The sequence below is a fragment of the Saccoglossus kowalevskii genome, chromosome 18 (assembly GCF_978046115.1).
Source record: "Saccoglossus kowalevskii chromosome 18, keSacKowa6.1, whole genome shotgun sequence".
NCBI classification, from domain to species: Eukaryota; Metazoa; Hemichordata; class Enteropneusta; family Harrimaniidae; genus Saccoglossus; species Saccoglossus kowalevskii.
This window is the reverse complement of record NC_140658.1, coordinates 31,062,152-31,087,975: the sequence shown is the minus strand read 5'-3', so window position 1 is coordinate 31,087,975 and position 25,824 is coordinate 31,062,152. Positions and strand designations below refer to the sequence as shown.

General features: G+C 36.4%; 1 protein-coding gene and 1 long non-coding RNA gene across 2 annotated transcripts in view; one reads left to right on the top strand and one right to left on the bottom strand.

The window, feature by feature from the left end:
• Positions 1–25,482, top strand: part of LOC102802138 (adenosine 3'-phospho 5'-phosphosulfate transporter 2-like) — a 52,511-nt gene extending 27,029 nt beyond the window's left edge. The window contains exons 4-9 of the mRNA XM_085493349.1: positions 17,250–17,357; positions 18,647–18,744; positions 20,394–20,486; positions 21,676–21,787; positions 23,542–23,611; positions 23,967–25,482. Of these exons, the coding sequence (XP_085349475.1) occupies positions 17,250–17,357; positions 18,647–18,744; positions 20,394–20,486; positions 21,676–21,787; positions 23,542–23,611; positions 23,967–24,129 (644 nt within the window). The 3' untranslated portion in view covers positions 24,130–25,482. The remainder of the gene's footprint in view (positions 1–17,249; positions 17,358–18,646; positions 18,745–20,393; positions 20,487–21,675; positions 21,788–23,541; positions 23,612–23,966) is intronic.
• LOC146732299 (uncharacterized) lies at positions 1,613–2,871 on the bottom strand. Its single transcript, XR_014926980.1, has 2 exons — positions 2,649–2,871; positions 1,613–1,776 (listed from the first exon to the last, which is right to left on the bottom strand). It is a non-coding gene; the product is annotated as an uncharacterized LOC146732299 (long non-coding RNA).
• Positions 25,483–25,824: the final 342 nt, after the last annotated feature.

Below are 25,824 nucleotides of genomic sequence, written 5' to 3'. Positions count from 1 at the left end.
TATCGCGTCGAATGATTTGTTCGTTATGGGAATAACGGCAAGCTCTATTGCCAGCCGTGCTTTTCACAGATTTAAGCTGATGAAGGCGAGATCGCTCGTTGCTAATGAAATAGGGCAACTTTCCGATTTGATCATTCAAAAAGGGCCATCTCAAGTAAGACAAGTGGTGAGAAATTTGCTGGAAAATTTAAAGGGTCACGAATGGGATGATTCAAAGAAATATTTGGAAGTCTCTCTTGCAGTTCTATTTAGCACGAAAAGATCAGCAATTTCTAAGAAAGCCACTGGGAGTCGAGCCTACATCAGTAAAATCTTAAATCAGCACCAGGCAGTAGGTGAAAAGTTGTCTGGATTTGATGAGAGTGCCCTTTGGCAATTACGATTAAATAAAGATAAAACATTTGCCAAATCAGTATTATCTGTATCATTTTTCAAGGAAGCCATTACATCAGATATTCTGCCTCCTTCTGTTAAATTGGCTTTATTAGCAGCACCATCTTCCCAGAAATTATGGAATGATTCTGAAGCAGAACACATATTTATCCATCTAGGGGGCGGTCTATCTGAATCTGACAATGATGGTTTAGAGAAATCTCTGAGAACACAAGAAAATGTTTCAAGAATTCTCAAATAATTTGAAACGGTTCCACACTATGGTGTCAGAAACTGCCTCTCAAGATAAAAAGGGCTGGTTTGTTCATGATATTGAAGGCCTGGTTTGGAGAAGTGTCCTCAACATATTGACTGAAAAGAAATTGGATTATGACCTTGATGATGAAAATGAGAGACAGAAGTTAGAAATAGTTGTAGGTGAGGGTGGCCACACTTTCCAAGATTTCAAGGGAGTGTCCCAAAATTTCAAAGTATTTGCCATCAGTGGTGCTATACGTCTGATAAAATATAATGGTAATGAAGTATGGAGAAATCCAAATCCAGTCTTCTGATGCAAGCCGCATTCCATTTGCCATTATAAATGCCCCAGAGAGTGATGCACTGATAGAAGTTGATATTCTTCCTGTTCTGGCATGCACTGAAAAATTTGCCCAACATGGTATAAAGGGGATGAAATACTGTAGAAAACTGGAACGAGATGAAAAGTATAAAAGTTTGGTCTTGCAGGGAAAGAATACCATTTTTTTCTGCAATTTATGTTTGGCTACAGTTCATAAATGTCACAATCCAAATCATGAATGGGATATGTCTATCACTCTTGCGGATATGAATTCATGGGCAGAAGGAAAAAGTAATGGTCAGAGTAATCATCCTCTTATAAAGTATGACCCCATAAATGAATACACTATGGATCACCTTCATGCTAAATTGAGAAACGTGGGTAAACTAATTGACAAGCTCTTCAACGAGGCTCAAAAGATCGACCAACAACTGGAATTTATACAAAAGTTTGCAAAGTTATCTGAAGATCAAAAACATGATGTGAAGCAATATGAAACAAAACTGGTCGACCAATTTGATACCAAGGTTGAAATTAATGAAGCAAATCATTCAGCAAAGTTACTTCAAGTTACTAAAAAGGATGATCTTAACAAACTTGATAAGAAACTTGAAGCAGCTTCACTAGCATTTGAAATTAAATACACTGAACACATTGAAGTGAATTTGTTGGATTCTGCTGAATCACATTTTGAAATTTTATTTGGCACACACAAGGAATACAAATGCACACTATGTGCATCACATCTCCATGTTGTATATAAAATCAAGCCAGGTATCACTCGTCACATGCAAACTGTCCATGGTAAGTTCAGCACAAAAGATCTGAAACAAAACACAAGATGCATTACTAATCTCAATATTTAATATCAAAAATCTGTCATAATAATAAATTATTATTTACACTTGGTAAAACTATTCCAAAGTCAGCCTAAATTGTCAAATTTGTAATGACACTATTTTCTATGAAGTCTTTGACTGTAAAAAATGGGGCATGTGGAGGGGGCCTGGCACATTTTCTTTGAAAATCATTTGTTATTAAACTAATCTCAATATTTAATATAAAAAATCTGTCATAATAATAAATTATTATTTACACTTGGTAAAACTATTCTAAAGTCAGCCTAAATTGTCAAATTTGTAATGACACTATTTTCTAGGTATTAATTCTTCAACTTCAAACACATCAATGTGTGTCACGCTTACTGGAGAAATGGGGCAAGTGGAGGGGGCGTGGCACATTTTTTTTGAAAATCATTTGTTATTAACTATATTTAGTATATTCTCACTTTAATATTACATAATTTATTATGAATAATATGTCAGAAAATAATATTGAGAGAAACGAATGAAATGCATTGGTATCAAAAACAGATACATGGAAAATGTTCATTTTATCCCTATACCCATAGTATCTCAAAAGTGTATATATTATCTCAATAGTGAATATATGGTATGCAAATTAATGACAAAATACATTATGACACTTTATTCACTACTCCTATGAGGGACATAACGTGTATATGGTCGATCTACATATCGTTGTAAAGCTCTCGAAATCCCCAACAAAATTACGTTTTTCATTTTCACGACCAGAATTTTTGCAACAAAAAAGGCGCCAACAATTGAAGAAATCGAACGTTATTTTCTAAAAATTGCTTTTTTCTTGTGTAAAACGTAAAAAAAAAAGGACTTACCGAACGTAACTTTGTGAGCCGCCATGTTGACAATCCATAGGAGGCACTCTCGCGGTAATTCTAACATAACAGTGAGAGGAGTAGGCCAAAAACCACCAAAAATGCAGTAATTTCGCATAATCAATTATAGTCTATAACTATTTATTGAAATGGTTAAAACGATCCGGGTAAAAAACTTTAAATACATCAAAAAAATGAGAATTCCAGTATCAAGTTGGGAATGAGGCTGGTGGGTCAATTGAGGTCATAGAATGGTATTTAATAGCGTGTATGCTAGTTTTTCTTTCAATTTGAAATTGCGCCCTCGTGCGGAGATAAAGTGTATATTGGATGGTACAAAACGCATTGAACTCTGGGATATCACATTTGCCGTGTGGTGTCCTTATACAAGGTAAGCTGTTTTACTTTGTATGTTGTGGTTGGTGGTGTCCTTATACAAGGTAAGCTGTTTTACTTTGTATGTTGTGGTTGGTGGTGTCCTTATACAAGGTAAGCTGTTTTACTTTGTATGTTGTGGTTGGTGGTGTCCTTATACAAGGTAAGCTGTTTTACTTTGTACGTTGTGGTTGGTGGTGTCCTTATACAAGGTAAGCTGTTTTACTTTGTACGTTGTGCTTGGTGGTGTCCTTATACAAGGTAAGCTGTTTTACTTTGTATGTTGTGGTTGGTGGTGTCCTTATACAAGGTAAGCTGTTTTACTTTGTATGTTGTGGTTGGTGGTGTCCTTATACAAGGTAAGCTGTTTTACTTTGTATGTTGTGGTTGGTGGTGTCCTTATACAAGGTAAGCTGTTTTACTTTGTATGTTGTGGTTGGTGGTGTCCTTATACAAGGTAAGCTGTTTTACTTTGTATGTTGTGGTTGGTGGTGTCCTTATACAAGGTAAGCTGTTTTACTTTGTACGTTGTGGTTGGTGGTGTCCTTATACAAGGTAAGCTGTTTTACTTTGTACGTTGTGGTTGGTGGTGTCCTTATACAAGGTAAGCTGTTTTACTTTGTATGTTGTGGTTGGTGGTGTCCTTATACAAGGTAAGCTGTTTTACTTTGTATGTTGTGGTTGGTGGTGTCCTTATACAAGGTAAGCTGTTTTACTTTGTACGTTGTGGTTGGTGGTGTCCTTATACAAGGTAAGCTGTTTTACTTTGTATGTTGTGGTTGGTGGTGTCCTTATACAAGGTAAGCTGTTTTACTTTGTACGTTGTGGTTGGTGGTGTCCTTATACAAGGTAAGCTGTTTTACTTTGTATGTTGTGGTTGGTGGTGTCCTTATACAAGGTAAGCTGTTTTACTTTGTATGTTGTGGTTGGTGGTGTCCTTATACAAGGTAAGCTGTTTTACTTTGTACGTTGTGGTTGGTGGTGTCCTTATACAAGGTAAGCTGTTTTACTTTGTACGTTGTGGTTGGTGGTGTCCTTATACAAGGTAAGCTGTTTTACTTTGTATGTTGTGGTTGGTGGTGTCCTTATACAAGGTAAGCTGTTTTACTTTGTACGTTGTGGTTGGTGGTGTCCTTATACAAGGTAAGCTGTTTTACTTTGTACGTTGTGGTTGGTGGTGTCCTTATACAAGGTAAGCTGTTTTACTTTGTACGTTGTGGTTGGTGGTGTCCTTATACAAGGTAAGCTGTTTTACTTTGTATGTTGTGGTTGGTGGTGTCCTTATACAAGGTAAGCTGTTTTACTTTGTATGTTGTGGTTGGTGGTGTCCTTACACAAGGTAAGCTGTTTTACTTTGTATGTTGTGGTTGGTGGTGTCCTTATACAAGGTAAGCTGTTTTACTTTGTATGTTGTGGTTGGTGGTGTCCTTATACAAGGTAAGCTGTTTTACTTTGTATGTTGTGGTTGGTGGTGTCCTTATACAAGGTAAGCTGTTTTACTTTGTATGTTGTGGTTGGTGGTGTCCTTATACAAGGTAAGCTGTTTTACTTTGTACGTTGTGGTTGGTGGTGTCCTTATACAAGGTAAGCTGTTTTACTTTGTACGTTGTGGTTGGTGGTGTCCTTATACAAGGTAAGCTGTTTTACTTTGTACGTTGTGGTTGGTGGTGTCCTTATACAAGGTAAGCTGTTTTACTTTGTATGTTGTGGTTGGTGGTGTCCTTATACAAGGTAAGCTGTTTTACTTTGTATGTTGTGGTTGGTGGTGTCCTTATACTAGGTAAGCTGTTTTACTTTGTACGTTGTGGTTGGTGGTGTCCTTATACAAGGTAAGCTGTTTTACTTTGTATGTTGTGGTTGGTGGTGTCCTTATACAAGGTAAGCTGTTTTACTTTGTACGTTGTGGTTGGTGGTGTCCTTATACAAGGTAAGCTGTTTTACTTTGTACGTTGTGGTTGGTGGTGTCCTTATACAAGGTAAGCTGTTTTACTTTGTACGTTGTGGTTGGTGGTGTTCTTATACAAGGTAAGCTGTTTTACTTTGTATGTTGTGGTTGGTGGTGTCCTTATACAAGGTAAGCTGTTTTACTTTGTATGTTGTGGTTGGTGGTGTCCTTATACAAGGTAAGCTGTTTTACTTTGTATGTTGTGGTTGGTGGTGTCCTTATACAAGGTAAGCTGTTTTACTTTGTACGTTGTGGTTGGTGGTGTTCTTATACAAGGTAAGCTGTTTTACTTTGTATGTTGTGCTTGGTGGTGTCCTTATACAAGGTAAGCTGTTTTACTTTGTATGTTGTGGTTGGTGGTGTCCTTATACAAGGTAAGCTGTTTTACTTTGTACGTTGTGGTTGGTGGTGTCCTTATACAAGGTAAGCTGTTTTACTTTGTATGTTGTGGTTGGTGGTGTCCTTATACAAGGTAAGCTGTTTTACTTTGTATGTTGTGGTTGGTGGTGTCCTTATACAAGGTAAGCTGTTTTACTTTGTATGTTGTGGTTGGTGGTGTCCTTATACAAGGTAAGCTGTTTTACTTTGTATGTTGTGGTTGGTGGTGTCCTTATACAAGGTAAGCTGTTTTACTTTGTATGTTGTGGTTGGTGGTGTCCTTATACAAGGTAAGCTGTTTTACTTTGTACGTTGTGGTTGGTGGTGTCCTTATACAAGGTAAGCTGTTTTACTTTGTACGTTGTGCTTGGTGGTGTCCTTATACAAGGTAAGCTGTTTTACTTTGTATGTTGTGGTTGGTGGTGTCCTTATACAAGGTAAGCTGTTTTACTTTGTATGTTGTGGTTGGTGGTGTCCTTATACAAGGTAAGCTGTTTTACTTTGTATGTTGTGGTTGGTGGTGTCCTTATACAAGGTAAGCTGTTTTACTTTGTATGTTGTGGTTGGTGGTGTCCTTATACAAGGTAAGCTGTTTTACTTTGTATGTTGTGGTTGGTGGTGTCCTTATACAAGGTAAGCTGTTTTACTTTGTACGTTGTGGTTGGTGGTGTCCTTATACAAGGTAAGCTGTTTTACTTTGTACGTTGTGCTTGGTGGTGTCCTTATACAAGGTAAGCTGTTTTACTTTGTATGTTGTGGTTGGTGGTGTCCTTATACAAGGTAAGCTGTTTTACTTTGTATGTTGTGGTTGGTGGTGTCCTTATACAAGGTAAGCTGTTTTACTTTGTATGTTGTGGTTGGTGGTGTCCTTATACAAGGTAAGCTGTTTTACTTTGTATGTTGTGGTTGGTGGTGTCCTTATACAAGGTAAGCTGTTTTACTTTGTATGTTGTGGTTGGTGGTGTCCTTATACAAGGTAAGCTGTTTTACTTTGTACGTTGTGGTTGGTGGTGTCCTTATACAAGGTAAGCTGTTTTACTTTGTACGTTGTGCTTGGTGGTGTCCTTATACAAGGTAAGCTGTTTTACTTTGTATGTTGTGGTTGGTGGTGTCCTTATACAAGGTAAGCTGTTTTACTTTGTATGTTGTGGTTGGTGGTGTCCTTATACAAGGTAAGCTGTTTTACTTTGTATGTTGTGGTTGGTGGTGTCCTTATACAAGGTAAGCTGTTTTACTTTGTATGTTGTGGTTGGTGGTGTCCTTATACAAGGTAAGCTGTTTTACTTTGTACGTTGTGGTTGGTGGTGTCCTTATACAAGGTAAGCTGTTTTACTTTGTATGTTGTGGTTGGTGGTGTCCTTATACAAGGTAAGCTGTTTTACTTTGTATGTTGTGGTTGGTGGTGTCCTTATACAAGGTAAGCTGTTTTACTTTGTACGTTGTGGTTGGTGGTGTCCTTATACAAGGTAAGCTGTTTTACTTTGTATGTTGTGGTTGGTGGTGTCCTTATACAAGGTAAGCTGTTTTACTTTGTATGTTGTGGTTGGTGGTGTCCTTATACAAGGTAAGCTGTTTTACTTTGTATGTTGTGGTTGGTGGTGTCCTTATACAAGGTAAGCTGTTTTACTTTGTATGTTGTGGTTGGTGGTGTCCTTATACAAGGTAAGCTGTTTTACTTTGTACGTTGTGGTTGGTGGTGTCCTTATACAAGGTAAGCTGTTTTACTTTGTACGTTGTGGTTGGTGGTGTCCTTATACAAGGTAAGCTGTTTTACTTTGTATGTTGTGGTTGGTGGTGTCCTTATACAAGGTAAGCTGTTTTACTTTGTATGTTGTGGTTGGTGGTGTCCTTATACAAGGTAAGCTGTTTTACTTTGTACGTTGTGGTTGGTGGTGTCCTTATACAAGGTAAGCTGTTTTACTTTGTATGTTGTGGTTGGTGGTGTCCTTATACAAGGTAAGCTGTTTTACTTTGTACGTTGTGGTTGGTGGTGTCCTTATACAAGGTAAGCTGTTTTACTTTGTATGTTGTGGTTGGTGGTGTCCTTATACAAGGTAAGCTGTTTTACTTTGTATGTTGTGGTTGGTGGTGTCCTTATACAAGGTAAGCTGTTTTACTTTGTACGTTGTGGTTGGTGGTGTCCTTATACAAGGTAAGCTGTTTTACTTTGTACGTTGTGGTTGGTGGTGTCCTTATACAAGGTAAGCTGTTTTACTTTGTATGTTGTGGTTGGTGGTGTCCTTATACAAGGTAAGCTGTTTTACTTTGTACGTTGTGGTTGGTGGTGTCCTTATACAAGGTAAGCTGTTTTACTTTGTACGTTGTGGTTGGTGGTGTCCTTATACAAGGTAAGCTGTTTTACTTTGTACGTTGTGGTTGGTGGTGTCCTTATACAAGGTAAGCTGTTTTACTTTGTATGTTGTGGTTGGTGGTGTCCTTATACAAGGTAAGCTGTTTTACTTTGTATGTTGTGGTTGGTGGTGTCCTTACACAAGGTAAGCTGTTTTACTTTGTATGTTGTGGTTGGTGGTGTCCTTATACAAGGTAAGCTGTTTTACTTTGTATGTTGTGGTTGGTGGTGTCCTTATACAAGGTAAGCTGTTTTACTTTGTACATTGTGGTTGGTGGTGTCCTTATACAAGGTAAGCTGTTTTACTTTGTATGTTGTGGTTGGTGGTGTCCTTATACAAGGTAAGCTGTTTTACTTTGTATGTTGTGGTTGGTGGTGTCCTTATACAAGGTAAGCTGTTTTACTTTGTATGTTGTGGTTGGTGGTGTCCTTATACAAGGTAAGCTGTTTTACTTTGTATGTTGTGGTTGGTGGTGTCCTTATACAAGGTAAGCTGTTTTACTTTGTATGTTGTGGTTGGTGGTGTCCTTATACAAGGTAAGCTGTTTTACTTTGTACATTGTGGTTGGTGGTGTCCTTATACAAGGTAAGCTGTTTTACTTTGTATGTTGTGGTTGGTGGTGTCCTTATACAAGGTAAGCTGTTTTACTTTGTATGTTGTGGTTGGTGGTGTCCTTATACAAGGTAAGCTGTTTTACTTTGTACGTTGTGGTTGGTGGTGTTCTTATACAAGGTAAGCTGTTTTACTTTGTATGTTGTGGTTGGTGGTGTCCTTATACAAGGTAAGCTGTTTTACTTTGTATGTTGTGGTTGGTGGTGTCCTTATACAAGGTAAGCTGTTTTACTTTGTATGTTGTGGTTGGTGGTGTCCTTATACAAGGTAAGCTGTTTTACTTTGTACGTTGTGGTTGGTGGTGTTCTTATACAAGGTAAGCTGTTTTACTTTGTATGTTGTGCTTGGTGGTGTCCTTATACAAGGTAAGCTGTTTTACTTTGTATGTTGTGGTTGGTGGTGTCCTTATACAAGGTAAGCTGTTTTACTTTGTACGTTGTGGTTGGTGGTGTCCTTATACAAGGTAAGCTGTTTTACTTTGTATGTTGTGGTTGGTGGTGTCCTTATACAAGGTAAGCTGTTTTACTTTGTATGTTGTGGTTGGTGGTGTCCTTATACAAGGTAAGCTGTTTTACTTTGTATGTTGTGGTTGGTGGTGTCCTTATACAAGGTAAGCTGTTTTACTTTGTATGTTGTGGTTGGTGGTGTCCTTATACAAGGTAAGCTGTTTTACTTTGTATGTTGTGGTTGGTGGTGTCCTTATACAAGGTAAGCTGTTTTACTTTGTACGTTGTGGTTGGTGGTGTCCTTATACAAGGTAAGCTGTTTTACTTTGTACGTTGTGCTTGGTGGTGTCCTTATACAAGGTAAGCTGTTTTACTTTGTATGTTGTGGTTGGTGGTGTCCTTATACAAGGTAAGCTGTTTTACTTTGTATGTTGTGGTTGGTGGTGTCCTTATACAAGGTAAGCTGTTTTACTTTGTATGTTGTGGTTGGTGGTGTCCTTATACAAGGTAAGCTGTTTTACTTTGTATGTTGTGGTTGGTGGTGTCCTTATACAAGGTAAGCTGTTTTACTTTGTATGTTGTGGTTGGTGGTGTCCTTATACAAGGTAAGCTGTTTTACTTTGTACGTTGTGGTTGGTGGTGTCCTTATACAAGGTAAGCTGTTTTACTTTGTACGTTGTGGTTGGTGGTGTCCTTATACAAGGTAAGCTGTTTTACTTTGTATGTTGTGGTTGGTGGTGTCCTTATACAAGGTAAGCTGTTTTACTTTGTATGTTGTGGTTGGTGGTGTCCTTATACAAGGTAAGCTGTTTTACTTTGTACGTTGTGGTTGATGGTGTCCTTATACAAGGTAAGCTGTTTTACTTTGTATGTTGTGGTTGGTGGTGTCCTTATACAAGGTAAGCTGTTTTACTTTGTATGTTGTGGTTGGTGGTGTCCTTATACAAGGTAAGCTGTTTTACTTTGTATGTTGTGGTTGGTGGTGTCCTTATACAAGGTAAGCTGTTTTACTTTGTATGTTGTGGTTGGTGGTGTCCTTATACAAGGTAAGCTGTTTTACTTTGTACGTTGTGGTTGGTGGTGTCCTTATACAAGGTAAGCTGTTTTACTTTGTATGTTGTGGTTGGTGGTGTCCTTATACAAGGTAAGCTGTTTTACTTTGTACGTTGTGGTTGGTGGTGTCCTTATACAAGGTAAGCTGTTTTACTTTGTACGTTGTGGTTGGTGGTGTCCTTATACAAGGTAAGCTGTTTTACTTTGTACGTTGTGGTTGGTGGTGTCCTTATACAAGGTAAGCTGTTTTACTTTGTATGTTGTGGTTGGTGGTGTCCTTATACAAGGTAAGCTGTTTTACTTTGTATGTTGTGGTTGGTGGTGTCCTTACACAAGGTAAGCTGTTTTACTTTGTATGTTGTGGTTGGTGGTGTCCTTATACAAGGTAAGCTGTTTTACTTTGTATGTTGTGGTTGGTGGTGTCCTTATACAAGGTAAGCTGTTTTACTTTGTACATTGTGGTTGGTGGTGTCCTTATACAAGGTAAGCTGTTTTACTTTGTATGTTGTGGTTGGTGGTGTCCTTATACAAGGTAAGCTGTTTTACTTTGTATGTTGTGGTTGGTGGTGTCCTTATACAAGGTAAGCTGTTTTACTTTGTATGTTGTGGTTGGTGGTGTCCTTATACAAGGTAAGCTGTTTTACTTTGTATGTTGTGGTTGGTGGTGTCCTTATACAAGGTAAGCTGTTTTACTTTGTACATTGTGGTTGGTGGTGTCCTTATACAAGGTAAGCTGTTTTACTTTGTATGTTGTGGTTGGTGGTGTCCTTATACAAGGTAAGCTGTTTTACTTTGTATGTTGTGGTTGGTGGTGTCCTTATACAAGGTAAGCTGTTTTACTTTGTATGTTGTGGTTGGTGGTGTCCTTATACAAGGTAAGCTGTTTTACTTTGTATGTTGTGGTTGGTGGTGTCCTTATACAAGGTAAGCTGTTTTACTTTGTACATTGTGGTTGGTGGTGTCCTTATACAAGGTAAGCTGTTTTACTTTGTATGTTGTGGTTAGTGGTGTCCTTATACAAGGTAAGCTGTTTTACTTTGTATGTTGTGGTTGGTGGTGTCCTTATACAAGGTAAGCTGTTTTACTTTGTATGTTGTGGTTGGTGGTGTCCTTATACAAGGTAAGCTGTTTTACTTTGTATGTTGTGGTTGGTGGTGTCCTTATACAAGGTAAGCTGTTTTACTTTGTACGTTGTGGTTGGTGGTGTTATTTTACAAGGTAAGCTGTTTTACTTTGTATGTTGTGGTTGGTGGTGTCCTTATACAAGGTAAGCTGTTTTACTTTGTATGTTGTGGTTGGTGGTGTCCTTATACAAGGTAAGCTGTTTTACTTTGTATGTTGTGGTTGGTGGTGTCCTTATACAAGGTAAGCTGTTTTACTTTGTATGTTGTGCTTGGTGGTGTCCTTATACAAGGTAAGCTGTTTTACTTTGTTGTGGTTGGTGGTGTCCTTATACAAGGTAAGCTGTTTTACTTTGTTGTGGTTGGTGGTGTCCTTATACAAGGTAAGCTGTTTTACTTTGTACGTTGTGGTTGGTGGTGTTCTTATACAAGGTAAGCTGTTTTACTTTGTATGTTGTGGTTGGTGGTGTCCTTATACAAGGTAAGCTGTTTTACTTTGTATGTTGTGGTTGGTGGTGTCCTTATACAAGGTAAGCTGTTTTACTTTGTACGTTGTGGTTGGTGGTGTCCTTATACAAGGTAAGCTGTTTTACTTTGTATGTTGTGGTTGGTGGTGTCCTTATGCAAGGTAAGCTGTTTTACTTTGTATGTTGTGGTTGGTGGTGTCCTTATACAAGGTAAGCTGTTTTACTTTGTATGTTGTGGTTGGTGGTGTCCTTATACAAGGTAAGCTGTTTTACTTTGTACGTTGTGTTTGGTGGTGTCCTTATACAAGGTAAGCTGTTTTACTTTGTACGTTGTGGTTGGTGGTGTCCTTATACAAGGTAAGCTGTTTTACTTTGTATGTTGTGGTTGGTGGTGTCCTTATACAAGGTAAGCTGTTTTACTTTGTATGTTGTGCTTGGTGGTGTCCTTATACAAGGTAAGCTGTTTTACTTTGTATGTTGTGGTTGGTGGTGTCCTTATACAAGGTAAGCTGTTTTACTTTGTATGTTGTGGTTGGTGGTGTCCTTATACAAGGTAAGCTGTTTTACTTTGTACGTTGTGGTTGGTGGTGTCCTTATACAAGGTAAGCTGTTTTACTTTGTATGTTGTGGTTGGTGGTGTCCTTATACAAGGTAAGCTGTTTTACTTTGTATGTTGTGGTTGGTGGTGTCCTTATACAAGGTAAGCTGTTTTACTTTGTATGTTGTGGTTGGTGGTGTCCTTATACAAGGTAAGCTGTTTTACTTTGTATGTTGTGGTTGGTGGTGTCCTTATACAAGGTAAGCTGTTTTACTTTGTACGTTGTGGTTGGTGGTGTCCTTATACACGGTAAGCTGTTTTACTTTGTATGTTGTGGTTGGTGGTGTCCTTATACAAGGTAAGCTGTTTTACTTTGTATGTTGTGGTTGGTGGTGTCCTTATACAAGGTAAGCTGTTTTACTTTGTACGTTGTGTTTGGTGGTGTCCTTATACAAGGTAAGCTGTTTTACTTTGTATGTTGTGGTTGGTGGTGTCCTTATACAAGGTAAGCTGTTTTACTTTGTATGTTGTGGTTGGTGGTGTCCTTATACAAGGTAAGCTGTTTTACTTTGTACGTTGTGGTTGGTGGTGTCCTTATACAAGGTAAGCTGTTTTACTTTGTACGTTGTGGTTGGTGGTGTCCTTATACAAGGTAAGCTGTTTTACTTTGTACGTTGTGGTTGGTGGTGTCCTTATACAAGGTAAGCTGTTTTACTTTGTATGTTGTGGTTGGTAGTGTCCTTATACAAGGTAAGCTGTTTTACTTTGTATGTTGTGGTTGGTGGTGTCCTTATACAAGGTAAGCTGTTTTACTTTGTATGTTGTGGTTGGTGGTGTCCTTATACAAGGTAAGCTGTTTTACTTTGTATGTTGTGGTTGGTGGTGTCCTTATACAAGGTAAGCTGTTTTACTTTGTACATTGTGGTTGGTGGTGTCCTTATACAAGGTAAGCTGTTTTACTTTGTACGTTGTGGTTGGTGGTGTCCTTATACAAGGTAAGCTGTTTTACTTTGTATGTTGTGGTTGGTGGTGTCCTTATACAAGGTAAGCTGTTTTACTTTGTATGTTGTGGTTGATGGTGTCCTTATACAAGGTAAGCTGTTTTACTTTGTACGTTGTGGTTGGTGGTGTCCTTATACAAGGTAAGCTGTTTTACTTTGTACGTTGTGGTTGGTGGTGTCCTTATACAAGGTAAGCTGTTTTACTTTGTACGTTGTGGTTGGTGGTGTCCTTATACAAGGTAAGCTGTTTTACTTTGTATGTTGTGGTTGGTAGTGTCCTTATACAAGGTAAGCTGTTTTACTTTGTATGTTGTGGTTGGTGGTGTCCTTATACAAGGTAAGCTGTTTTACTTTGTATGTTGTGGTTGGTGGTGTCCTTATACAAGGTAAGCTGTTTTACTTTGTACATTGTGGTTGATGGTGTCCTTATACAAGGTAAGCTGTTTTACTTTGTATGTTGTGGTTGGTGGTGTCCTTACACAAGGTAAGCTGTTTTACTTTGTACGTTGTGGTTAGTGGTGTCCTTATACAAGGTAAGCTGTTTTACTTTGTATGTTGTGGTTGGTGGTGTCCTTATACAAGGTAAGCTGTTTTACTTTGTACGTTGTGGTTGGTGGTGTCCTTATACAAGGTAAGCTGTTTTACTTTGTATGTTGTGGTTGGTGGTGTCCTTATACAAGGTAAGCTGTTTTACTTTGTATGTTGTGGTTGGTGGTGTCCTTATACAAGGTAAGCTGTTTTACTTTGTACGTTGTGGTTGGTGGTGTCCTTATACAAGGTAAGCTGTTTTACTTTGTACGTTGTGGTTGGTGGTGTCCTTATACAAGGTAAGCTGTTTTACTTTGTATGTTGTAGTTGGTGGTGTCCTTATACAAGGTAAGCTGTTTTACTTTGTATGTTGTGGTTGATGGTGTCCTTATACAAGGTAAGCTGTTTTACTTTGTATGTTGTGGTTGGTGGTGTCCTTATACAAGGTAAGCTGTTTTACTTTGTATGTTGTGGTTGGTGGTGTCCTTACACAAGGTAAGCTGTTTTACTTTGTATGTTGTGGTTGGTGGTGTCCTTATACAAGGTAAGCTGTTTTACTTTGTACGTTGTGGTTGGTGGTGTCCTTATACAAGATAAGCTGTTTTACTTTGTACGTTGTGGTTGGTGGTGTCCTTACACAAGGTAAGCTGTTTTACTTTGTATGTTGTGGTTGGTGGTGTCCTTATACAAGATAAGCTGTTTTACTTTGTACGTTGTGGTTGGTGGTGTCCTTACACAAGGTAAGCTGTTTTACTTTGTATGTTGTGGTTGGTGGTGTCCTTATACAAGGTAAGCTGTTTTACATTGTTGTGGTTGGTGGTGTCCTTATACAAGGTAAGCTGTTTTACTTTGTATGTTGTGGTTGGTGGTGTCCTTATACAAGGTAAGCTGTTTTACTTTGTACGTTGTGGTTGGTGGTGTCCTTATACAAGGTAAGCTGTTTTACTTTGTATGTTGTGGTTGGTGGTGTCCTTATACAAGGTAAGCTGTTTTACTTTGTTGTGGTTGGTGGTGTCCTTATACAAGGTAAGCTGTTTTACTTAGTATGTTGTGGTTGATGGTGTCCTTATACAAGGTAAGCTGTTTTACTTTGTTGTGGTTGGTGGTGTCCTTATACAAGGTAAGCTGTTTTACTTTGTATGTTGTGGTTGATGGTGTCCTTATACAAGGTAAGCTGTTTTACTTTGTATGTTGTGGTTGATGGTGTCCTTATACAAGGTAAGCTGTTTTACTTTGTTGTGGTTGGTGGTGTCCTTACACAAGGTAAGCTGTTTTACTTTGTATGTTGTGCTTGGTGGTGTCCTTATACAAGGTAAGCTGTTTTACTTTGTTGTGGTTGGTGGTGTCCTTATACAAGGTAAGCTGTTTTACTTTGTTGTGGTTGGTGGTGTCCTTATACAAGGTAAGCTGTTTTACTTTGTAAGTTGTGGTTGATGGTGTCCTTATACAAGGTAAGCTGTTTTACTTTGTATGTTGTGCTTGGTGGTGTTCTTATACAAGGTAAGCTGTTTTACTTTGTTGTGGTTGGTGGTGTCCTTATACAAGGTAAGCTGTTTTACTTTGTACAATGTGGTTGGTGGTGTCCTTATACAAGGTAAGCTGTTTTACTTTGTATGTTGTGGTTGGTGGTGTCCTTATACAAGGTAAGCTGTTTTACTTTGTATGTTGTGCTTGGTGGTGTCCTTATACAAGGTAAGCTGTTTTACTTTGTATGTTGTGCTTGGTGGTGTCCTTATACAAGGTAAGCTGTTTTACTTTGTATGTTGTGGTTGGTGGTGTCCTTATACAAGGTAAGCTGTTTTATTTTGTACGTTGTGGTTGGTGGTGTCCTTATACAAGGTAAGCTGTTTTACTTTGTATGTTGTGGTTGGTGGTGTCCTTATACAAGGTAAGCTGTTTTACTTTGTATGTTGTGGTTGGTGGTGTTCTTATACAAGGTAAGCTGTTTTACTTTGTATGTTGTGGTTGGTGGTGTTCTTATACAAGGTAAGCTGTTTTACTTTGTACGTTGTGGTTGGTGGTGTCCTTATACAAGGTAAGCTGTTTTACTTTGTATGTTGTGGTTGGTGGTGTCCTTATACAAGGTAAGCTGTTTTACTTTGTACGTTGTGGTTGGTGGTGTCCTTATACAAGGTAAGCTGTTTAACTTTGTATGTTGTGGTTGGTGGTGTCCTTATACAAGGTAAGCTGTTTTACTTTGTATGTTGTGGTTGGTGGTGTCCTTATACAAGGTAAGCTGTTTTACATTGTATGTTGTGGTTGGTGGTGTCCTTATACAAGGTAAGCTGTTTTACTTTGTATGTTGTGGTTGGTGGTGTCCTTATACAAGGTAAGCTGTTTTACTTTGTACGTTGTGGTTGGTGGTGTCCTTATACAAGGTAAGCTGTTTTACTTTGTACGTTGTGGTTGGTGGTGTCCTTATACAAGGTAAGCTGTTTTACTTTGTATGTTGTGGTTGGTGGTGTCCTTATACAAGGTAAGCTGTTTTACTTTGTATGTTGTGGTTGGTGGTGTCCTTATACAAGGTAAGCTGTTTTACTTTGTATGTTGTGGTTGGTGGTGTCCTTATACAAGGTAAGCTGTTTTACTTTGTATGTTGTGGTTGGTGGTGTCCTTATACAAGGTAAGCTGTTTTACTTTGTATGTTGTGGTTGGTGGTGTCCTTATACAAGGTAAGCTGTTTTACTTTGTATGTTGTGGTTGGTGGTGTCCTTATACAAGGTAAGCTGTTTTACTTTGTATGTTGTGCTTGGTGGTGTCCTTATACAAGGTAAGCTGTTTTACTTTGTATGTTGTGCTTGGTGGTGTCCTTACACAAGGTAAGCTGTTTTACTTTGTATGTTGTGGTTGGTGGTGTCCTTATACAAGGTAAGCTGTTTTACTTTGTATGTTGTGGTTGGTGGTGTCCTTATACAAGGTAAGCTGTTTTACTTTGTACGTTGTGGTTGGTGGTGTCCTTATACAAGGTAAGCTGTTTTACTTTGTACGTTGTGGTTGGTGGTGTCCTTATACAAGGTAAGCTGTTTTACTTTGTATGTTGTGGTTGGTGGTGTCCTTATACAAGGTAAGCTGTTTTACTTTGTATGTTGTGGTTGGTGGTGTCCTTATACAAGGTAAGCTGTTTTACTTTGTATGTTGTGGTTGGTGGTGTCCTTATACAAGGTAAGCTGTTTTACTTTGTATGTTGTGGTTGGTGGTGTCCTTATACAAGGTAAGCTGTTTTACTTTGTATGTTGTGGTTGGTGGTGTCCTTATACAAGGTAAGCTGTTTTACTTTGTATGTTGTGGTTGGTGGTGTCCTTATACAAGGTAAGCTGTTTTACTTTGTATGTTGTGCTTGGTGGTGTCCTTATACAAGGTAAGCTGTTTTACTTTGTATGTTGTGCTTGGTGGTGTCCTTACACAAGGTAAGCTGTTTTACTTTGTATGTTGTGGTTGGTGGTGTCCTTATACAAGGTAAGCTGTTTTACTTTGTATGTTGTGGTTGGTGGTGTCCTTATACAAGGTAAGCTGTTTTACTTTGTACGTTGTGGTTGGTGGTGTCCTTATACAAGGTAAGCTGTTTTACTTTGTATGTTGTGGTTGGTTGAGTCACTAAGCTGTTTCACACACATGACTACCAACCCCCATACCACTCATTAATTTTGTTGTAATTTTTACAACATAATTTCAAACAATTAAATAATTAAAACAATTCTTTAACCAATAAGACAGGGGATAATATTTTCACCCATAACATGAATATTTGTGTCTTTCCTTAATACTGGTCTGTTTTCTTGGTTACAGGTAAACGGTATGGTATTATAGATGTTGTAGCTGCATTATGCATGAGTATTGGTCTCATACTGTTTACATTAGCGGATGTCAAAGTATCACCCAATTTTGACCACATAGGTATGATTTTTTGTATTAAGTTATCTGTTATAAGTAGAATTGACCAATGCTACATCACATCTATTCAGGAGAGTCTCTTATTGCATGCCTTCATTTCAAAGTCGTATGGTGTGTTTATTTGATGAGCCATACCAATATCAGAGACCTTGTCACCTAGGTTACATACATCGCTGTTTATTTGAAGCCCCTTAATCTGATTTAAAAAACAAGTTTAAAATTAATCTGGGATTCAAGCATTCCTTAAAAGATACTTAGCATGCTCCTATAATAATCAATACATTAACTGTACATATAGCAGGTTTGAACCTGCGAGAAAAGTACGCGATGTGGGTGACCACAAAATGACCGTGACGATTCAGGCACAGACACAGAGTTTGAACATCGTGACCGAAAATCTTAACGTTGTTATTAAACTCTACCTGAACAATGTATCGGTAATGTTAGAAAATCTGCACTCTAAAATGTAAATTTGTGTGCGTCCGATAGATCGCATGTTCTATTTCCGGTAGGACGAATATCGAAAACAAATGAACTGTACTGATAAATGATTTGGGCGTAAAATGGGCACTACAGATAACGTTATAAAGAAAAGGTCCATCCCAATATTTCCTGGTGTTCTTGACGGCTTTGGTCCACTGATGTCATAAATTCGAATCTTTTGGGAACGCATAAAGACTTGCGCGATCGCTATGTGTGTTGCTACACCTGCCAACAACACAGCGCTCCCCTGTCTGCTGGCTATCTCCTGCTTTATGGTTCCGTTGGTGGCGCCATTTCGCCAACACTCGTAATGCTGAAAAATCTCAAAGATGACGGGAGAGGGGGGCGTGGCCAGATTTTGGAATTTCATTGACTGTTTACCCAATTTATATACCCTTTTCATCTGACTTTTTTCATAATGTTGTTTATAAATAATTTTTGCACACAAAAAAAGTCAATTGGCCCAATTCAGTTACACTTCAAGTTCTTTCTCTCGTCACCATCGTATATTCAGCACTGAAAACATTATTTATTGCTAGGTTAACGAATTGCATTTATTGTATTAAAACAAAAGAATCGTTAGCACAGGCAGACTTGATCAAAACAGCAAACTCACTAGCTTTTTAGGTACCCGTAAATAAATGCAGTTGCTACATATTAAACAATGATCTAAAAATGTGCTCATGATATCTTCAATTATAAGCCTTGTGAAAGAATGTATATTTTATCAGTGAAATACGGTAGTAATTAAAACTCCAATCATAGTTGTAGGTTATTTATAATTATTGTGTTAATGTTTTTATTCATAGGTGTTGTGTTGATATCGATGGCTCTGTTTGCTGATGCTGCTATTGGAAATGTACAAGAAAAGACAATGAAACAATATAATGCCACCAATACTGAAGTGGTAAGTCAACAAAAATCATGTTTGACAATTTCTTTTGGTTAAATACAACCACATAAAGGTGAACTATTCTTACACAAATGCATGTGCAAAGTGACTTTAAACAAAAATGTGAGGTGAAAACTAAGAGTTGAGTAGTCACAATTTAATTCAGATTGGTTACGTAATAAAAAAATTGATACATAACACATACTATGGTATTACAGTTAATGTAAATACACATAAAAGCATCAGTGAGAGCTCAACAAAGAGATGTTTAACTGCTCAAGATGGTGAATACACATAAAAGCATGAGTGAGAACTCAACAAAGAGATGTTTAACTGCTCAAGATGGTGAATACACATAAAAGCATCAGTGAGAGCTCAACAAAGAGATGTTTAACTGCTCAAGATGGTGAATACACATAAAAGCATCAGTGAGAACTCAACAAAGAGATGTTTAACTGCTCAAGATGGTGAATACACATGAAAGCATCAGTGAGAACTCAACAAAGAGATGTTTAACTGCTCAAGATGGTGAATACACATAAAAGCATCAGTGAGAGCTCAACAAAGAGATGTTTAACTGCTCAAGATTGTGAATACACATAAAAGCATCAGTGAGAGCTCAACAAAGAGATGTTTAACTGCTCAAGATGGTGAATACACATAAAAGCATCAGTGAGAGCTCAACAAAGAGATGTTTAACTGCTCAAGATGGTGAATACACATGAAAGCATCAGTGAGAACTCAACAAAGAGATGTTTAACTGCTCAAGATTGTGAATACACATAAAAGCATCAGTGAGAGCTCAACAAAGAGATGTTTAACTGCTCAAGATTGTGAATACACATAAAAGCATCAGTGAGAGCTCAACAAAGAGATGTTTAACTGCTCAAGATGGTGAATACACATAAAAGCATGAGTGAGAGCTCAACAAAGAGATGTTTAACTGCTCAAGATGGTGAATACACATAAAAGCATGAGTGAGAGCTCAACAAAGAGATGTTTAACTGCTCAAGATGGTGAATACACATAAAAGCATGAGTGAGAACTCAACAAAGAGATGTTTAACTGCTCAAGATTGTGAATACACATGAAAGCATCAGTGAGAACTCAACAAAGAGATGTTTAACTGCTCAAGATGGTGAATACACATAAAAGCATCAGTGAGAGCTCAACAAAGAGATGTTTAACTGCTCAAGATGGTGAATACACATAAAAGCATGAGTGAGAGCTCAACAAAGAGATGTTTAACTGCTCAAGATGGTGAATACACATAAAAGCATCAGTGAGAGCTCAACAAAGAGATGTTTTAAAACTGCTCAAGATGGTGATGTATTTTGACATCCATGGCCCTCACTAGGTTGTCATCTTGTACCATAATTCCTGAGGTTCGCTTGACAAAACTGGATTTCAATAGACAGCGCCCTCTAGAGACCTGGATGCAACCCTATGGTCATTTTTTTCACTTGCAAGTGATAATATGTACAACGTTGGTATATAGCTTATATTCTATGCTTTCACTGTCCACATTTCAACGATGGTCGTCACAAATTGGGAATATTGACAAATGAAATGTTTCATTAAAAAAAAATTAATAAATTAATAGTTACAGCCAATGCAACTTCAAGAATATTTTGTTGAATTAATTTCTTTTCATATATTTGCAGGTATTTTATTCATATTTTATTGGATTTATTTATATTTTGTGTGGTCTACTTATCCATGGTAGTTTGTACAATGCATTCCAGTTTTTTGCACAGGTCAGTGTATGAATATTAATCATTTTTGGTGTATCATATCTCAAAATGTTGTCTAATGAATAATATTTCATTTTTATAAAATGTTTTAACAAGGATTTCTATGCAATTTGTACAAAAATGATCAATTTTTTCAAGCAATGCTTTGATAGATCTCTTATTATATCAATTTTTGTTTACTTTTTTGTGATTGACAATAATTGGAGAACAAATAATATATGAAAATTATACTAGTCATGCTATTTCAGGAGTGTGGTCACTCCTGTCAGTCTTGCACATCAAGAGCTGTGAGAGCCAATTGTTACTCTTAAAATTTAAACCATTTAAAATAGCGTAGCTCTTCTAATCACTTGTATCACATGAGACACCTGAAAATAAAATATGTTACAGGGCTATACAGGCGAGCAATGGCTGCAGAACCAAGTGTAACACAATATGTGTTTTGCATGTTGAATCTTTGAACCAAAGTAGTTGCTATATTTACATGGAAACATTCCTATAATTTTCTCTTGTTTTGGACCAGATGCACCTTTTTTCAAATTGCCTAGGTCTTATTCAAAATTTTGTATTTGTAAATATTAAAAAATTAATAAATTTAGTTTGCGAATGTTGATAAAAATTGCATTTCCATTCAAAGAATTAATTGCTATACTTACAACATGACAAATTTTTATTCATTATATTACAACATTATTTTACACCACTAGAGGGCGCTTTGTAGGCCACAGAAGAGGCTGTGTGGCTAACAAATGATCAAAATATACTTTTCAACCAGATTTGAATCTGTGTGCCATCATTGAAGTTGGAAATTTGAAAAATTCAATTAAGGTTTAATAGATTTAATTAGATGTTTGATTTAAAACAGTTTTGAAATCAGGCAGCAAGTCTAAATTAATTTTTTCTATGCAGTTTGATTTATGTACTGTACCCTATTTGCTCCAATAGAAGTTTATGTGTTTATGAAAGAGTTGAGTCTGGTCAAATTAAGACACTTATATCACTGGTCTAGAATAATATTTTCAGTTTAAATTCATTGGACGTCTTCTGTAGTGAATATAGTCATCTACTTTGTTCAGTTTTAAACACATTTTGCAAGTCTGTATTTCTACTTTTTTTTTGGTTTGTGTTATAACCATCAGTATTCTCTCTGGTGAATGAATGTATAAATTATTACTGTGTATTTTGTTGTTAGCATCCAATGAAGACCTATGGTTATGCTTTGATATTTTCTATCACTGGATATCTTGGGATATCATTTGTCTTAGCGCTTATTAAATTACTTGGTGCTCTTGTTGCTGTAACCGGTAAATACATAAATTTTCAATCTATTCACAAACTTCCACTATGTACATTCATAACTTTCAATACAAAACATTTTCCTCTTCAATTTGATTACAAATTTTCTGCATACATACTTTACACACACAAAGGCACTTTACACACACAGTCATAATGCCAAGTTTATTTCGTATTTTGGAAAATGTGGTATTTTTTGACTCCCATGTGCGAAGCACAAAATGGGAGTCTTTGCAGTTAGTGTGTCTGTATGTGTGTGTGTGTGTGTGTGTGTGTGTGTGTATGTGTGTATGTGTGTATGTGTGTCCGACTGTTCCACTGCTATCTCAAGAACCATACATCGGTTTTTGATGAAACTTGGTGCATAGATGCTCTGGGCCAATGCGCAGATTTGATTAGGTTTTGGTAAAAATCCATGCTCGTTAATTACCTAATTTGCATGATAATTAGCTAATTTTTAGCTGTTCTATGACTGTTCCACTGATATCTAAAGAACCACTCATTGGATTTTGATGAAACTTGGTACATAGATGTCATATGACACTGCACAGACCTGATAGTTTTATGGTAATATCAGTACATATTAATTACCTAATTTGCATAATTAATTAATTTTCAGCATTTGATATAAGTACTAATCATCACATTTCAATGAAACTTGGTACATAGATGTCATATGACACTGCACAGACCTGATAGTTTTTATGGTAATATCAGTACATATTAATTACCTAATTTGCATAATTAATTAATTTTCAGCATTTAATATAAGTAGTGAGCATTACATTTCAATGAAACTTGGTACTTACATACTCGAGGACTATGCAGAGATTGATTGTTTCTGATAAATATTTGTGCATATTAATCACCTAATTTGCATAATTAGTTAATTTTCAGCTTTTCCACGGGTATCTCAAGTACTAATCATCGCATTTCAATGAAACTTGGTACATAGATCCTTTAGGACTATGCAGAGACCTGATTAGTTTTAGGGTAAATAATTGTGCATATTAATTACCTAATTTGCATAATTAATTTTCAGCTTTTCTACTGATATCTAAAGTACTAATCATCACATTTCAATGAATCTAGAATTATGCAGACCCAATGAGTTTCTGGTAAATATTTGTGCATATTAATCACCTAATTTGCATAATTAACCAACTTTCACACTGATATCTCGGGTACTAAACATCACATATCAATGAATGTACATGGATGCTGTAGGACAATAGACAGACCTGGATAATTGTGGGTTAAAACCTGTACATATTAATTACCTAATTTGCATAATTAACCAATTTTAAGCTTTCACACTGATATCTAAAGTACTAATTATTCCATTTCAATGAAACTTAGTACAAATATGCTCTAGGACAATGTACAAACCTAATTAGTTTGGGGTAAAAATCTGTTCATATTAATTCCCTAATAAGCATAATAATTCATAATTTTTTGGTTCTAATCACATTTCAATTAAACTTGGAAACATAGATTTTCTGTTACATTGCGCAGACCTCATTAGTTTTACACTCAAATCTGTTCATATTAATTTTCTGATTTACATAATTAGTTTTCAGCTAAGTAATTTCGAATTATATTTAATGTGTCTCCAATACTCTCAGCACATGGGAGTTCTTTCTAAGCTTTCTTTGATTGTAAAGAGAACACAACATTGTATTATTCAATATTTAAGCGATGACATTTTTCAATATAAATTGCCACGCTAATAATTTCTTTATGATTTTTCTTGTTCTTCTAGTGACCACATGTCGTAAAGCAGTCACCATTATATTATCATTTATGTTTTTTACAAAACCATTCACAGTACAGTAAGTATCTGACACATTACTAAGACAGTTTTGCCTTCATGATGTAATGTTGAAATGTCATTATACTCATCCAAATCCAAAGTCATAACCGATCTGAGTTTACTATTACAAATCCAAGAACACAAACAATGACTGACAAATGGACAATAGACAACAAATAACTGACAGACAATAGACAACAAACAACTGACAGACAATAGACATCAAACAAAGGACAGACAAAGAAGAGACAAAGTAACACTTGACTGATAAACAGGCAATAACAAAATAACTGATTGTGATGCTTGGAATATGCTTTCTTTCATGATCCCTTATTTCAATACAGTACAATACTATTATGTTTTTATATTTTCAGGTATATATGGTCAGGGCTGATTGTAATGTTTGGAATATTCCTTAATGTTTACAGTAAAAATAGAGTCACAATGAATAATATGGTTGCAAACTTTATCAGGAAAATACTTATTAATATTCAAATCAAAAGACAAAAATATTCTCAAACTACTTTTGATGTGTAACAGATCACATAATTTTGTATTATTGTAGTTTTTTCATTATGTTACTATGTTATTAGCCCCTTCTGTATAATTATATGCCAATAATGTTATAACTATACCTAGACTTTCATAATTTACAAAATTATATATTTGTATCATAGTTTTTAATATACAAAATTCTAATTATGTAATGAATTGTCAACAATCATGGCAGTCTTCTCCTGTATACTGTAAAACATGTCTTTTTAGCGAGCACGTTATTTTAGCTAATCCGCAATTCTGCTAAATTAAGATGTCGCTAATTAGACTAGAGTATATTCCCACACTAAGATTGTTGGCACTTTAGCTAAATTAAGATTCAGTTAATTTATGCATTGAATCAAATCCGCTAAAATGGCATATAGCTATTTCAAAGTGTTTTACAGTATTTAAATATAGGTTTGATCAATTTTTGGAGATGTGTCTGTTTTTTGAAATTGTACAATGAAATCTGTATATTTGAATTTGTTTGTTGTTCAGGTTAACACTAGTGTTGTTGAGTGGCACAAGTGTAATTAACAATAAACTGGATCAAATTTGTATTCACAATTGGTTTTGTGACTGCTCAGGGCATGTAGCTACATTTTCTTACACAGCTACATGTATTATAATGGTTGTCCATGAATTGTAACATGTTGTGCTGAAAGTCAGATGAGAAATTATATACCAATTTAATTAATTATTAACATATATACAATACCATTAACACTAACATTCACAGACATACTACAACATGTCAACAGACATTGAGTGAATCAAATAAACACACAAAATATTGTAGAATGTGTTCCTATTAAGTGAACATTAATGTACAAAATTCATACATTTGCAACATAAAATATCTAATAATATAGTGTTAGTATTATTACAAAAGGGTAGAATCCCATATAAAATACATCTTTAAACCGTGTATTCTGTGGTCTTTGGGTGAATTCAGTTCATTGAGCATCAAAACTTCAATTTAGATGATTTACATTTTTCTCTTTTTCTAACTGTTATGTATTTTATTAGTTTTAGTTATATTTATAATTTTGTTTTGTCACTATTTTTATATATATTACCTTTATTGTATTTATCAATACCCCATTGTGGATATGAGTTCAATAAAGTTATTATTATTATTATTACTAAGCAGTAAGGCATGAACTTCCATTTATACATGTGTGTAATCACACATAGCTTATTCTTTCACACTTATAACCACTGCATGTATCATTTCATTTAAGCTATTGATATTTATCTTCCTATTTATATATTGTATTTATATACTTTTTTTATTATATAAAATGTGCAGTCTTGTAAAAAATAGAATAAAGCTGACTCTTATTATCTGTAGCAAGTGTTGTCATGGCAAAGGTATTTTTCCCTATACAGCTGTGAATGTTGAGATGTTTGGTTCCCCAAGACAGCTGTGAATGTTAAGATGTTTGGTTACCCTAGACAGCTATGAATGCTGAGGTGTTTATTTGGTTCCCCTAGACAGCTATGAATGCAGAGGTGTTTATTTGGTTCCCCTAGACAACTATGAATGTTGAGATGTTTGGTTCCCCTAGACAGCTGTGAATGTTAAGATGTTTGGTTCCCCTAGACGGCTATGAATGCAGAGGTGTTTATTTGGTTCCCCTAGACAGCTATGAATGCAGAGATGTGGGGTTCCCCTAGACAACTATGAATGCT